Source organism: Lepisma saccharinum, chromosome 9 (genome assembly GCF_977018435.1).
Source record: "Lepisma saccharinum chromosome 9, izLepSacc3.1, whole genome shotgun sequence".
In the NCBI taxonomy this organism is placed as follows: Eukaryota; Metazoa; Arthropoda; class Insecta; order Zygentoma; family Lepismatidae; genus Lepisma; species Lepisma saccharinum.
In genome coordinates this window covers 76816389-76832931 of record NC_139237.1, presented here as the reverse complement: position 1 = coordinate 76832931, position 16543 = coordinate 76816389, and the positions used below count along the sequence as shown (strand labels likewise).

Sequence of the window (16543 nt, the reverse complement as noted above, 5' to 3'; positions counted from 1 at the left end):
ATCTGTTTCCAATGATTCCACACATTCGTACGAACTTTACACAGAAATGTATTTCGTAGAAGGGATTTCACTTATACAGACGAGGTTTAAAGATAAATTTATTTCGTGCCAAGGATCAGTGATTTAACCTCATACACCCCAATAGGCCCTCCCCAAATTTCCTCAACATCCCCTGAAATTTTTCACAAATGCCCAATTTATGGCCATTTTGGCTCTAAATTTACCCTTATACCCCCTCAGATGGAAAATTTTAGATAAACCCCTGCCAGGGATCTCACACATCCTTGCGAGGCTTACAGATAAATGATCCCCTCCGTGGCCATGTGTTCTAAGGCGCTGTGCTTTGGACTCTGACTGCGGGACGGCATGGGTTCGAGTCCGCCTGGGTTTTTGACCGGTGGCAACCCACCATCGTGAGGAAATTGGGGAGCTAAGAGTGATTAGCATAATCCGGTCTCAGAAATCTCCTATAACGGCTGAGGGTTCGACGTGCTGACCTCACGTCACCCCATTACTAGTTGAAGATCTCCACACCTCTAGGTAGGATTGTGGGAGGAAGACTGGCACTCGGGAGATAGGCCAAGGCCCTTTCAGGACTGTGGAGCCATGGATATTATTATTATTATATACAGAGATAGGCCAAGGCCCTTTCAGGACCGTGGAGCCATGGATATTATTATTATTATATACAGATAAATCAATCTCATGCCAGGAACCTCATACACACACATCACTAGGTTTTAGGGGAAATTAATCTCGTGTCCAGACCCTCACAAGTGCGCACGAGATTTGGAGAGAATTTATTATTTTGCCACGGATCACGAGGTTTACTGAGAAAAGGGGGGTGGGGTGGATCAATCCACTAGTTGACTTTCCTTTCTCGTGGTCCCTATGGAAATACCGACACACATTTTCAAGATTAGGACAAGCCAGTGAAATAGCGGCACGTCAGCGTATGTATTAGCGCATAGTAATTGCCAGCATAAAGGAAGGAACAGTCATTAGGAAATCATTTGTCATTGTTCCGAGTTCTGTCGGTGGATTTTTCTTGCTTTCTTAACTGCATGAATAAGAAATCAGTTTTTTGTTGATGACGTCATACATGATTGATGGCTGCGGCTGTAAAGATGGCATTCGCTCACCACAAGACTAAAGATTAAATTTCTAACACGGAACTCAAAAGCCATAGTACTTAATACTGAACTAACTCCCAAACTGTTACAATAAAGCCTGAATCACACGGAACTGGATTTCCAGTACGAATGCTCTAGTTGACGCTGGACTGGCTATCCATTTGCTAGTTTTCGCCTCACACGGTACTTGTTACGCCGTGCTTGTCGGTAGATGTAAACAACGTATCACTTCACAAATCAAATACGATAACTATTCAACCGAGAGGAATATCGCTTCGTATTAAATGGTTTTAGGTAGAGAAGAATGGCGCTGATAAAATACATACTTTACAACGTTTATTATAGACGTATGGAAGAATATTTTTGCTTTTTCTATTGTAAACACCGTGCACTCACCATAGACGGTGTAACTCGACGTGCCTTTCGTGCTGTATGTATTATACATTGTAATTGGAACAGCTAACCGAAATGCTTTGCTGTAAAACTATCTGTTATAAGATATTTGGAAGCATTTACGTAACATTTATGCTAGCAAAAATGTTAAAGGAAATGCTTTCGTCTAAAGCCGGCTTAAAGGTGGACGAGCAATTTGAAGAATGTTGTAGGAGAATTACTGCTTTGCTTTTATTAAAAAATGAAAAGTATGAACTAGAGATTGGCTCGAAGAAAAATATGGTAATCAATGCGTACCGAAAAAGCTTTTTAACTCGGGTTTGCATTATTCATACATCACAAAGAAAAAATCAAACATTTATTAATACACTTGTAAAAATACGGATTTTCATTTTCAGCTAATCATATTTGTCACGTACACATCTCATCGCTTTGCATTAATACCTAAATATTAATGAACTGAACACGAATGCACTGCACGCCATCTTTTTACTTTTTTTTATCGAGAAACGGAGAAACTGTAACATAAACAGCTAGCACTCGGAAACCACAGACAAAAAACGCTCCTTTGCAAACTCACAGATTATCTTCACATGGCCAAACTTTGCTCTGATTGGCTGTTCCAAAGAATCCAGTCGAGAAAACTTAGTAGCAATTAGAACATGTCCTATTCCTCCAAATCAGTCAAGCAGTCAGCCAGGCGGCCATGATTCCTACCTAGAAAGTTAGTTCAGCGCCAACTAGGGCATTCCAACTAGAAATCCAGTTCCGTGTGATAGGGGCTGAACTGTTCGTTAAACGTACTAGTTTGTATACACGTAGTGACAACAAGTTTGGAAAAACATATTGGGTAGGCTCAATTGAAAGACACGTGTTTTATAACTTGTATAGCCCTTACCATCCTTTACATGGGCCTCCTGGATGGCGTAATGGTAACATCGTCGGCTTGTGATGAAGGGATTCCGGGTTCGAAACCCGGTGGAGGCACTTACTGGTTCAGATCTCACTTAAAAGTGTAACGCCGGTCCCGATTAGCCTATCTGTGCATAAAATGCACATAAAACAAAAACACAAAAATTCAGCCATTTTAGTCTTTCAGATGGAGAAACAAATTCATAGGGAATATTTACTAGTCTACTACAATTTTCTCACCGATTCTGTAAAAAAGTTATAGAGCGACCACAAGGAAAAGAACCTTCGGCCAAAAGTCTCCGCGCATCTTCCCTTCCATCGGGTGAACTCGGACCATAAGTAAGCATGTTCCACTCTGCCCCTCCCCTCCATGCGGAAGTATGATGCACGGGAGTCGCGGGTCGCGCAGGCTCTTTTGCCTTCAAGTATGTTTGTAAATAGAGATAGATGATAATGTTTTTGATTATAAGTTTGGAAATTCTGTAAAAAAATATTATTTTTGAACTGAAAATGTATACGGTCATGAATTAATTGCAAAACATTTACTGACAGTGAAATTCCTGTTTCTTGATTAGGTGATGGGAACTTCAGCTTCGATGAGTTTGTGGAGATCGTATCCAATATGGGGGCCACGACAGACCGTACAGCAGATCAGGAAGAAAAAGAACTGAGAGATGCCTTTCGCGTAAGTGAACACAATGTTTCTTTTGGGGGGGGGGGGTCATAATAAATGTATAACAGCACCAAACGTACCATAAATTTGATCGTGGTACAAATATTTTGGAAGGACGTTAGGAATAAATTAATCCATTACAATTTTTGGACGCATCGGCACATATGGCCATTTTGTACCCTTCATTGTATAGGGGGATATATCCTCTTATATAAAATCCTTACCTGAGAGTTAAAAAGAGGAAGTAAAAAGCCCCTCGAGAAAGGTTAAAAGTGCAAGGTTGTAAAAGGATTTGCACAGTATAAAGACAACACATTAAAAAGGTAAGGATACACTAAAAAAAAAGTTACTCAGACACAGTGGAAGAAACCTGCTGTTCTCAAAAAGCTAAAACATTACTTAAAACACTGTCGTCATGGGATGATAAACAGCGTCGCTTGTCGCTTAGGTCTGAAAGCTCCTTAAGAACCGAACAAACGCCAGCCTTGTGACCAAGGAGTCCCGAGTTTCTACCCGGCGGAGGCACACAGTGGTTCGGATCGCACTCCAAACCGCAAGTTCAGCCCAAACTATAGCGTGTATAAAGCGGATTTGAAAAACTAAACACTCAAACCCGAAGAAATTCCACACCGCCTTCCCAGGGAGGGTGGAAGAAAAAATTACGTTTTGTTGTTTATATGATCATTAGGGAGCGGAAGTTGGTGATATGTCTGACATCTCGGACATCTCGGACATTTCTGACATCTCGGACACGATGCCTATTAAATATACACAATATTACACTTCGTCTAGAACCCAAAAAAGGTAATTCTAAAGTGCATTTTTTTGCATTTTTTAGGTTTTAGGTCATTTTCCCCGATTTTCGGCATTTTCCCGTCGTTTTTCGCAATATTCGGTGTATTGTTTCGTCATATGTTATCACTTCTTTAATTTTGGTAATATTCTTGAGTCTTTTCACCAAGGTGAACATAGACTATTGTATATCTCGCAGGATTGCAATTTAGGAGCAAAAGAAATGCTGAACTGGTGACAGCCTTTGTTGTGTCGGTTTTTTTTGTTCAATTTCCTTTTCATTTCAATTTTCAACCTGAAACTAACAAATTTAATGGTCATTTTTTGCATTTTTACGTCATTTTCCCCCATTTTTTAGGACATTCTATAGGTCATATACCTACAGATTTTTTAGGTCATCAACTTCCGCTCCCCAATGATCATGAACTGTGGATGTACCATATTTGCTCGTGTATAAGTAGCATTTCACAAAAAATTGAACGAAATAAGTAAGGTTCGGCGTATACTCGGGATAACTAACGCACATATTAAATTTAAAGTCAATTTATTCTTGTCTACATAGCTTGTAAATACTACCGGCATAACTAATGAATGTTGTCATTTGTGTACTAACGATACTTACTGTTCCTCATTTTCTTGAGCATAATGCACCACTTTGAACCTAAATTCGAGGTGTAACTTGATCGTACTCTACCACTGATTAGTCAAGTCGAGTAATTATGGAGTGATTACTAGTTTAGCACCTTTCTACTGCCCGGCACTGTTATCTTGGCAAGATACAAGCTTAAGATTTTTCGCTACTGTAATATTTCTCAGATATAATCCTCAAGCAAGTTTCAAAACTACTTTTTTTTACAGGCACTATCTCAGAAAAGGAGGTAGTGCAGCTGTGCGACCTATGCATGCGCAAATACTTTAAACCCCTTCACTTCACTTACTTTTACTTGGCACAATCTGAGCAGAAACAACATCGCGGATTGGCCGAGAAACGTAGCTCGTGTGTAGTCACATGGTGTAGCGAATACAGGGGCGCGTTGAGTATCTGAGAGCTCAGCTAGGACTGCTCATTGCTCGCTGAGCGAACTTGAACCTTGTTCGCCATATCGTTTTGGTATTTTGATCTCGTGAGGCAAAGAGCAAAAAGAGGAAAATTGTGTGAAGGTAGCCGCTAATATAGCGTAATTACAGAGGAAATACAAGTAAACAGAAGGTAATATAATTTTCCACTTTTTTGTAATTGTATTAAAATGAAAGTGTTGTTTATTCCAAACGTACACCGTAGTTTTGGAAAGTTGTACAAGTGTATGAAATAGAACATTTCAACAGCTTTACCCACATCAACTATTTTCACAATTAACAGCTTTTCAAAATCACAGAAACCTTGTACACTCGACGCTGCCATACTCGAAGGTACTGATGTTTTGATCAATGAGATACACACCGTCAAGTAAATGATCTGTCTGCTCAACGAGCGAAAATCTTGCTCGGTGAGCATCGATCAGATACTCGACGCGTCCCATGATAATGCTGTGTGTCGTGGGAACCAAGGATGATATAGAGACGGGACGTCTCTTGGCAATCTTTTGTCTTACATGAGACAGCTCAGACCGAAGCGACAAGAGTAATAGAAAATAAACAGAAGAGAGAGAGAGAACGGGAGGGAAGACAAAGTGTTACTCAATTACAGTTGCTCAGCTTTTTGAGGGAAATTTTTGCGACTCAATTGCGACAGAACAGCATTATTGTATTCAAAACCAAACTATCTTATTATTTTTTCAGGTTTTCGACAAGCACAATAGAGGATTCATCAGTGCATCGGATCTCCGAGCCGTTCTCCAATGTCTCGGTGAAGATTTGTCGGAAGAAGAGAGTGAGTATATTACGCGCAAGTTGAAGTCACTAGAGACTGCGCACTATTCAGAACTTAAACACGAGAAATTGTAATAATTTTTATCATAAGTAAGTTTGCATATGCACACTCTGGTATGTTGTTTACATCCAGTAAACAATTTTCCGATCGTTTTGACACGTTTCATAAAATAATGTCCCGTGCAGTGGTTAGCGTAGTTCGCTATGAAAAACTCAATATGCTGACCAAGGCAGAAATTTATTTTATTATAAAACATAAACTAAACTTAATGTTTCAACCTTCTAGCAAGGTCTTCTTCAGACTCTGTACCAAGTACAAATGTAACCAGGTACACAACAGGATGATATATATACACAAAAATACTCCCCAACAGACTATTATTTGAATTTGAATTTAAAATTTTGGGAGCGTCAGCACTTAGGCTATTTTGCTCCCGTCACATTATACGGGGTCCAGCCCCTTATCATTACAAATAACAACTCTAACGTTGCATAACTAAAAAACATAAAATCTTCTGACTTCTGTTAAAAGCTGAGGCTGTAAATGGGCACTCAGCACACACAAGGACAAAAAACAGGACAACACACACAAAATTATACTGGCCAGTGCCAGTCGCCAGAGCCTCGTTCGTCGGCAAAACGCAGTCCAGGGTGTACTAACGTGGAAGTGAGGTTGACAGTTGGGTGTACTACGTGGAAAATCACCCCTTACACCCCCCAACAGACTATTAGAAAGTTGTTTCTAGGGAAAGCCACCTGCTAGAATGTTCCAGAACAACTTTCTAATAGTCAGGAGGGGAGTATTTTTGTGTATAGCCTATATATCGTCCTGTTTTTTGTACGTTGAAACGTTACGTTTAGTTTATGTTTTATAATAAAATTAATTTCTGCCTTGGTCACCATTTTGAGTTTTTCATATCATGGAAACAAGGCTTAATGGTGTTATAATTCGCTATGAAGGTAGGAGTTGCGGGTTCGAATCCTGGCCAAGGGATAGATGCTTTGTTTCACTTAGTAGGGCAGAACGAATTTAGAAGAGGGGGCAGACTGACAACAAAGTACACGAAAACTATAATAAGTTCGATAGTTAATCACGTTGCCATTGTATAGAGGAAAAAAGTTGTTTGGAATGTCGTGGAATAATTGGTTAGCGCAGCATATTTGAAGTAAAATCACTTATCTGTCGTAGGATCGATACCCATCACTGTCAAAAAGAAATTTGTTCATTTGAAGGCGAGAGAAGAGGTGTTCTCTTGAAATGCAGTGTTATATTTTTTCTTTATTTTTTCGCCATGAAGGCGTATAGATGCTAAAAAACTGAAAAAGATTTATTTTTATGTTCTACAAATAGTGGAAATATGTGACTAAAAGTTTAAAAAAATGTCATTCAAAATTCTGTCAAAGAAATTAATACTCGCCAGTGACAATAGGACGTTAGTTGCTTGTCGCATTCTGTTGAGTGCAATGTACAGCAAAGCACATTTCCAGACTGTCATTGAAAATATACGCCGATTATTTATGAACATGGAACAAGTTACCATCAACAACGATGGAAAATAGATGGAGAATTAAATACAAGAATACAAAACACAAACTAATCAAGAGGTCCCGGGTTCGATACCCGATCGAGGAACATAGTGGTTCGGATCCCACTTTAAACTGTAGGTCCAGTCCCAATTAGCTTTACTGTGCATAAAGTGAACTTGAAGCACCAACTCAATCAAGCAATCAAAGGTTTCTAGGAAAGAAAGAAATCAGTCAGAAAACAAAAATGGCTACATATAAATCAACATATTTACCAACTATGTTATATGGGAGTGAATCGTGGGTACTGACAAGTAGGCAGATGCAGACAGTGGAAATGAAATATTTAAGAAGAGTAGTAGGGAAAAACAAAAAAAGATAGAATTAGGAATCAAACGATCAGGATAACACTGAACTCCAAATGAGTGGAACAAAATGACATAGAGCCACAACTGAGATGGTATGACCATCTAAATAGAAGGAAGGATGAAATAATACCGAAGGAAATATGGAAGGCAAGAGGAATTGGAAAGAAGAGGTCCCAAGGAAGACAACGGCAAAAAACGAACAAGTACATTGATCAGACCCTGACCAGAAGAAACAGTATTCGGATAGTTCTGAGTTTCGTAAATTAATTTTCTTTTCAATTCTCCTTTTATTTTCTTATATCAGAACCATTGAACAGCCACGATAATTCTATGTTTAGGAAAAAAATATATTTATGAATTAAATTATATGCATTAGCAATTATTATTATACATCCCCTATGGCGTAGTGGTAGCGTCATTGCCTTGTAATCAAGGGGTCCCGGGTTCGATACCCGGTGGAGGCACAAGTGGTTCGGATCCCACTTTAAACTGTAGGTCCAGTCCCGATTAGCCTTACTGTGCAAAAGTGGACTTAAAACAACAACTCAAACCAAACCAAACCAAACCAATTATTATTACAATAAAGAATTCTAAATGTGGGTTAACCCATAGCCCGCTACGATTGGTTAACCAAAGAAAAAGAGAGACATTTTCACCTGGTAGCCAGTAGCGGCGATTGGGTGCCCAAACTGGGGCGGCAAGGACAATTTACTTTCTCTTAGTAGAAAAGTTTAAGTTTTGAGATTTTATTTTAGGTCCACTTTTATGCACAGATAGACTAATTGCGACTGGACCTACAGTTTAAAGTGGGATCCGAACCACTATGTGCTCCACCGGGTCTGGGTAAGGCTTAGCATTAAGAGGCTATATGCAGGAGCAAGTGGTCATAAGACTAAAAGTACCCGATATCGCAGACTACAGACTTCTGGAGACTGCCTCTCCACACAACAAATACATTCATTTATGCAAGCACAAAATTATTTTTTTTAGAAAAATCGTGGATGTTATTTTCCTAGCTTTTATACGTCCACATTTAAAAAATTCATGGTTCGAAAGGGGGGGCATGGCTCCTATGGCCCCTCCTCTGGGTACGGTGAAGTAAGGAAGATAGCAATGGACCGTAACAAGTGAAGAACTCTCTGCAAAACCTCGACACTTTTGGGTAGAAGAGGATATGAGTAAGTATTTCTGAACAATGGCTTGTGTTGTGAAAACGACCCTTTCCTATCATACGTAGTCAGACATGTATATTTGAAGTGCAGGATGGCATGCATGCTTACACCATCAATTTCGCCTACACGCTCATTCTCCACAACCTGAGCAATACAGTTCTTGGTACCCCGTATTGTTTTCAGACTTCGGAATTTGTCCTTAAGCACCCGCAACCGTGTCCCTGATGGAGAGTTCAATTTCCTGTTTCGCAAAACAGTTGTGTGGAAGTTTCCAGTCTATCTATCATGGCATACAAAAGCTTAGATTTGCATGTAGGAACTCCAAATCGTTTTGTAAAACATCTATATTTCAATAAATCTTGAAGTATCGTGCCCCCGCGCTCCGAGGGGCACGTCCCGCAGACTCGAGTACCGCAAGAGGAGGGTTGCGTGTTGAAAACCGACAGCAGCGCTACAAACGGAAAATCCTCGAACTTTCAGAAGGCGTGGGAACTAAATACCTGTATAAATTATATAATTTTTAGTGAAAATATTGTGCAAACGCTTGGAATTATCTATATAAATTCACGATACTAAGATCCACAATATTGAACCTAAACGGTATAGAATTTTAAAACTCTTCAAACGCCCCATTTAAAGCTGCTTTTCAGATCCCATTAATGCTGCTTCACTATTTTCTGTATGCCAAACTAGAACCAACCCCAAATTGTTTTCTAAGAATCTACATCACTTCGTGTATCCTACTAGAAAAGCCTTGCAGAGTATCACCGAAATTGGAAGCATATTATAGGAGATTTTGTCACTAGAAGGAGAAGCAGTTTTCAGCTGTTGAGAGAAACATCCAGTAGAGGTTTAACTGCAAAATATGCGATTACACAGAGAATTCGGAAATTTATTTTGTCTTGAATGTCTAAAATATGTACATTTTATGTTAATTCCCTAGAAGTATGTGTTTTATGTACTAAATGGAAAATTATGCATTTTTATGTGAAATAAGACTTCGCAGATTACATTGCAGCCTTGTGGTCGGCACTCCTACTGAGTATGGCCGACTTCTGAAGCACGAGAAAAAATATGTTTTTACCTAAAAACTCGCTCCCTAGTTATAATGAGTAAAGTTAACAGGACTAGACAATGGATAATGTCCGATTAACATTGCCTGCTAACGTTCTTATTCGACTGGGAAATCTTATTCATTTCGTCTTTTTTTCAGTTGAAGACATGATTAAAGAAGTCGATGTGGACGGAGACGGCAGGATTGATTTTTATGGTAAGTCACTTAAAAAAAATAAAAAATAAACAAATACCAAAATGCCACCAAAAGTGACGTCACCGTTATATCCATGGGGAGACTTCTGCATAATTCACCAGCTGCACAACTATTATTCATTATTTTTTCACATATCATTCCGTTACTACACTGTAATGCATATTTATTCCATTTTCTTCAAATTATATATCTTTGAAAGTTAGGGAGAAATTTATGTTATGTGCATGGCCGTATATAAGGGAACCGTTATTGTTGTGTCAGAATGTGTTATGATTCGAATTTATATGTATTGCTGGTAATCGAAATGCAGCATTAAGCCTCCAGACGCTAGAATCTTTAGTGGTGACGTCGCCGCCTTGTAATCAAGGGAACTTGGGTTCGATACCCAGTGAAGCATTTCAAACTGTTGGTCCAGTACCAATTAGCCTATCTGCAAGTAAAGTTGACAAACATACTTCCAACATACAGCAACATGAACAATAAGTACACTTAACTTGGTTTCAATGTTCTGTCCTTGTAGCTAAGTTTATTCTTTGTACTTATGAAACGATAATTTTATCTAACTTTCAGACTATTTCCATGTGATAGTCATTATTTCAGTAAATGGATGATATTCAACTTGACATCATCAGTTCATCACGCAGTGTGCTCTTAGAAGAAATTCACATGTTTTAAGGAAAGCGTATGATAATCCTTCTTACCAGTGAGGAAATTTGCATTTAACCACTTTACATACTTTTCACGGTTTCTGTAGGTATACGGAAAAAGTAAAAAGCACATACGAGGGCCACTATTTATATTTTGAGCATTGGCAACACTGATTGAAGTTAGGCGCGATTTGACGTTTGCACGGAATCGTCTGGCATTATTGACCATAACGTACTTCAAATGTTTTGTCAATAGCTTGATTTGTGTTGTTTATGTTGCCTTGGAGATTGCGCGACAACAATAAAATGGAATTAACTCGTGAACATTTTCGTGCGATGATTTTTTACGATTTTCGACGTGGATTATCAAGACAAGAGTGCATCGATCAACTTACTTCCACATTTGGCGATGAAGCCCCATCCTTTGCCACTGTGAAACGCTGGTATAACGAATTTAATCGTGGCCGCCATTCGCTCACCGACGAGATTCGCGAAGGTCGTCCAAAATCAGTTGTTGTTCAAGAAAACATTGATGCTGTGCAAAACCTAATACTGCAAGATCGTCATGTGACATACTGTGAGATTGAGGCAACCATAGGCATTAGTTCCACCAGCATATATAAAATATTACATGATCATTTAGCTGTGAGAAAGGTATGTTCTCGTTGGATCCCACACAATTTGACAAAAAACTCAAAAAGACGCTCGCGTCAATTGGTGCAAACAAATGCTCAATAAATACAATCGTGGTGCTTCAAAACACGTATATAAGATTGTAACAGGTGACGAATCATGGATATATGCATATGAGCCGGAACGTAAACAGCAGCCGACTGTATGGGTGTTTCAAGATGAACCCAATCCAACAAAAGTTGTTCGCGCTCGAAGCACATCGAAACAAATGGTCGCCTGTTTTTTCGGGAAAACTGGTCATGTGACAACTGTGCCTTTAGAGGAACGTAGAACGGTCAACTCTGAATGGTACACAACAATTTGTTTGCCAGAGGTCTTCGGTCAAATACGGAAAACAAACAAACGCCGTCGGATCATTCTTCATCAAGACAATGCCAGCTGTCACACATCTCGTCTAACAACCGACTTTATGAACAGTCAAAAAATCGAATTGATGGGTCATCCGCCGTACAGTCCTGATTTGGCACCCAATGACTTCTTCTTGTTCCCGAATGTCAAGAAAAAATTGCGTGGACAACGATTTTCGTCGGCGGAAGACGCCGTGGATGCGTTCAAAAACCATATTATGGAGGTGTCTCAAGAAGATTGGAAAAACTGCTTTGACAAATGGTTCGAACGAATGCAAAAGTGTATTGACCATAAAGGAGAATACTTCGAAAAACAATAAAGCAGTTTTCAATGCCAATTTCCTGTTTTTTCATTGTTAGGCTCAAAATATAAATAGTACCCTCGTATCATATACATACACTAAAGTAAAGATGTGATGAGTACCGAAGCTAAATTGTTTATTGGTTTGGTACTGATCACAGTTAATATTTTATAGATATCATAAACTGAAATTAGTAAGTTAAAAGTTGTACCTTTCTGTTTTCTATCAAGTAATGGAAAATATAAAATATGCTCACCGAGTGACCATCTTATACTGGACATTTTTATAATAATTGTCACTCCTAGTATGGTATGGAGGTCCAATCTCTTTAAAGGTAAATGATTCTACTACAATCTCTCGTTACAGAATTTGTTCATGCATTGGGCGAACCAGGAGATGAAGATGAAGAATGCGATGATGATGAAGACGACAAAGAATTGAGCGCATTGGACCTTTGAGCTTTTTCCCACGGGGAACAAGACTTGATTCTACATTCACGGAGAAGCATATCACAACGCATATATGTGAGATTCACCTGGTCTTGCAACATTCAAAGAATATTTCTATCTCTGTGTAATTTACTGTATCGAAGTAGCTTTTTAGATGTTATGAAGAATTCTCTATTTTCTGAATATTTTATTATTACTTTTAATATTTGGTTTCGTATCAAAATATCAACACATGAATGCAATCTTTAATTATTTTGTTCTTATAACCAAGAACTATTGTTGTTGTCATCACTGTAATTATAATATAAACGATAATCTATACATGTAAATATTGAAAAACTTTTATCGAATTTAAACTACAGGTTGGATTATGGCTACGTTGAATTCAACAGGAATCTAAGATGGTTTCTATATTCTGGGGCATAATGTTTACACGTATTATGTGGTATTGTAATATTCACACTTTTACTCAATAAATCCTAATTATATTTAAAGCGTCTTTGAGTTTGCAAAAACATCGCAAGGAAGAAAAACTGCAAAAATTCAAATAAATACATTTTGAACTGTTTTCCATCCCGAGTCATCTGTGTACAACTTTATATATAAAGCACGTTTTGGCCTGTATTGCTTGCAGCCAATGCACATCAAACAATGAAACTACAAAAATGGAGGTATGTCTCAGGTAAGGGTACAAGGTAAAACTACCTCCTGGCAACATCCCTTGAAGGCATATGGGCCGATGTGGACACAGGGCACCACAGATTCACAATTTCGGTGGAGATGATGTGACCAGCACCACGCTCCGGTCACCTTTACCCCGCACATACCCATTTACAAGAGGCTCGGTGAACACCAGAGCACAGTGGTTTTCGCAACTTTTGCCCCTGCGCTATGCTAAATCTTATCTACAAAAGGAAATATACTGTCTTTGCCCCCCCCCCGGTTTTGGAACCCAATCGCCGCCACTGAGAGCAGCTAAACGTACGGACATTGTTGGAAAAATTCTCCGCGCGTCAGTCAGACGCTCTACTCATTCGACCACCGCGACTTTTTGAGGTGTCTCTTACTTACTTCCTCTAGTCCCCTTCTGCCATCATAGCGTAGGGTTGGTTGCCTCGATCCATCTCCTCCATTCTTGTCTGTTTCTCATCATTCTCTCCATCATATTTATTGTCTTATTCCTTCTCTTCCAATCTTTTCCACTCTGTCTTCAAACATTATCCTTGGCCTTCCTTTACCTCTCCTACCTTGCACCTTTACTTCTAGAATTTGCTTTACCTTTTTGTCTTCATTCATTCTGAATACATGTCCCCACCACTTTAGCTGTCTCTTTTCAATTATTTTCTCTAGCGACTCCTGTTCCACTTCTCTTCTTATTCTTTCATTCCTCACTTTATCTCTCCTAGTCTTATTAACAGCTCTTCTCAGGTATTTCATTTCACTAGCCTGAATTTTACTCAGATGTTTATCTTGAAGTGGTAAACTTTCCATTCCATATGTTCATGTAGGGACCAATACTGATTTGTATAACTGCATTTTTGTCTTTACTGCCACTTCTTTCTTTCCCATTATTGTTTTACTGAACTGATAATATACTGTATTTGCTTTTCTTTTCCTATTTAGGATTTCTTCATCACACCTACCATCACTTGTTATGATGGTTCCTAAATATTCTAATACTTCTTCCAAGTTCTCGTTTCCATATCTAATTGCTATTTCATGATCTTTTTCTCCTTTTGCCACCTGCATAACTTTACTTTTCTTAATATTAATCTTCATCCCTTTTCTCGCAAGTTCTTCTCCCCATTCTATTACGCTCCTCTGTAAATTCTCTTCACTGCTAGCAATTAAGACTATATCATCAGCATATAGCAGTACTTGCAGTTGTACTACTCTCATATTCCAATATCCTAAAAATCATAGAGGGAAAACTTGAAGAGGAACAAGCTTGATTTAGACCTGGGAGACAGACTCAAGATCACATTGTTATATTAAGAACAATGATGGGGAAAATGCTGGACAAAAATAAAAGAATATACTTAGCATTTCTAGACATGAAAGCGGCATTTGACTCGGTACCTAGAAAATATCTATGGGAGGCATTAGAAAGTAAGGAAGTACCTAAGGAACTTATTAAAGCAATAAGAAGTGTATATAAGGATGTAAAAGGAATAGTAAGAATAGAAGGAAACGAGTCTAAGGAATTTCAAATAGAAAAAGGAATTAAACAGGGAGATAGTCTCAGTCCTTTACTTTTCATTAATGTAATGGATAAAATAACTAAAATTTGCAAAAGAACCCCAAGAGTACAAATAGGAATAGGAGGTGTCTATCACGAATGGAATATATGACATGCATATGAAATGGAAAATATTCAGTAGGTTTTTCTAAGAGAATTCACACCGAAGAAACACGCAACACGCGACATGCGACACGAAACACGTGTCGCTTGGAAGCCAACACTCAGTAATCAATGCAACCTTTCGAACCGAAGAGACACGGCAAGATGCACGTGTCGCTTACGTGCCTCTCGGACTGTGCCGTTTCCTCAATACCTTGCATCGTGTTGCTTCACTTTGTTGTTCTCGCATGCGCAGCGAATGCTTCATTCCAACGAGCTGTATTTAGACTCTAGAAGAGAGCCCAACCGGCATTATGTTTGAACCTCTCATTTGTTGATATAATAAAGTATCGATATGTACAATGTTTTAACAATGTTTTAAGATTTAAACACAACGTTCATTTCGCTTTATCAAGTTTTTTGATGCAGTTATCTATCGGCTGTAATTTGCCTTCAACATCGTGAAAAGAGGCCGTGTTTTGGCCTTTTACCTGACTGCTTTTATTTGAAAAAGTCAGCTCATGAGGCACTTTAGTCCAAAATATATTGGTCAATATGGTAGAGTACTCTAGTGCATTGTTTTTCAACCGCCGGGCCGCGACCCGATACCGTACCCTCGTATCAACTATACTGAGCACCGAAATGTTCTGCTGAAACTGGTTGACAACTACCATAATCCCAATATCATATTTGAGTTGTGAGTTTTCGTTTTTTAAGTCAATTTTATGCACAAATAGACTAATCAGAACTGGATCTGCCCGGTCCCTCCCTGGTTATCGAACCCGGGATCACTTAATTCCAAGGAGACGACGTTACCACTTTGTCTTTCATTTTTTAATATTTGTCAACAATCCTACACACGTAATCAAACTATTATTACTCTTATGATTATGTTAGAATTTATTTATCAATATTTAATTTCATAGGCACATGTTAATTCATGCATAAAATCTTCAATACTGTAAAGATTTACGAAGAAAATTCTTCGGCTAAGGGCATTGACTTTAAAAAAAAATACCGTGACATAGTTTCACGAAGGTTGAGAACCATTTCTCTAGTGTTTAGGTATTTGCTTTATTCAGGCTGAAAAGTCTAGCGTATACAGTTTGAGGTCAGTGCATATTATTTCTCAGTTTTCTCATGCACAACATGCCTCTCCCAAGTTTCAATAACTTGCACACATTTTACAACGCAATTTACATGTAACAATGTCTCTTGTTACGTTATTTTCGGGTGACTAATAAACTGATTAATGCAATTATATCGGTATCGTCATGCAAACTGAGCAAAGAAACCATTGTCGCTTGCCGCGTGCATCTTGTCTCTTCGGTGTGAAACACTCGTGTCGCATGTTGCATGTCGCGTGTCGGTGTGAATTCTCCCTAATATTTAACTGAAAGCATCTGAACAACGCCGTGTGGAAATAGATGGCAATGGATGATGAAAACACTGCAGCTACACAATTATGTTGAAATCAATATTAATCATGGAAATAATGACAGTATTATAATAATACCAATACAGTGGCGGCGATTAGTGGGGGCGAGGGGGGTAGTTGCCTACTTTTCGTCACTTTTGCCCCCGCACTATGCTAAACCTTATCTGCAAAGGTAAATATACTGTCTTTGCTCACTATTTTTGGCACCTTGCCCCCCCTG

At 38.7% G+C, this 16543-nt stretch overlaps 1 protein-coding gene across 3 annotated transcripts in view; it reads left to right on the top strand.

Moving 5' to 3' along the window:
- The window catches only part of LOC145992163 (neo-calmodulin-like), a 101010-nt gene extending 87978 nt beyond the window's left edge, over positions 1–13032 (top strand). For all 3 annotated transcript variants that reach the window (XM_083128449.1, XM_083128447.1, XM_083128448.1), the window contains exons 4-7: positions 3014–3123; positions 5683–5773; positions 10050–10106; positions 12462–13032. In XM_083128449.1, the coding sequence (XP_082984575.1) occupies positions 3014–3123; positions 5683–5773; positions 10050–10106; positions 12462–12553 (350 nt within the window). In that variant the 3' untranslated portion in view covers positions 12554–13032. The remainder of the gene's footprint in view (positions 1–3013; positions 3124–5682; positions 5774–10049; positions 10107–12461) is intronic.
- The last annotated feature ends 3511 nt before the right edge of the window (positions 13033–16543 follow it).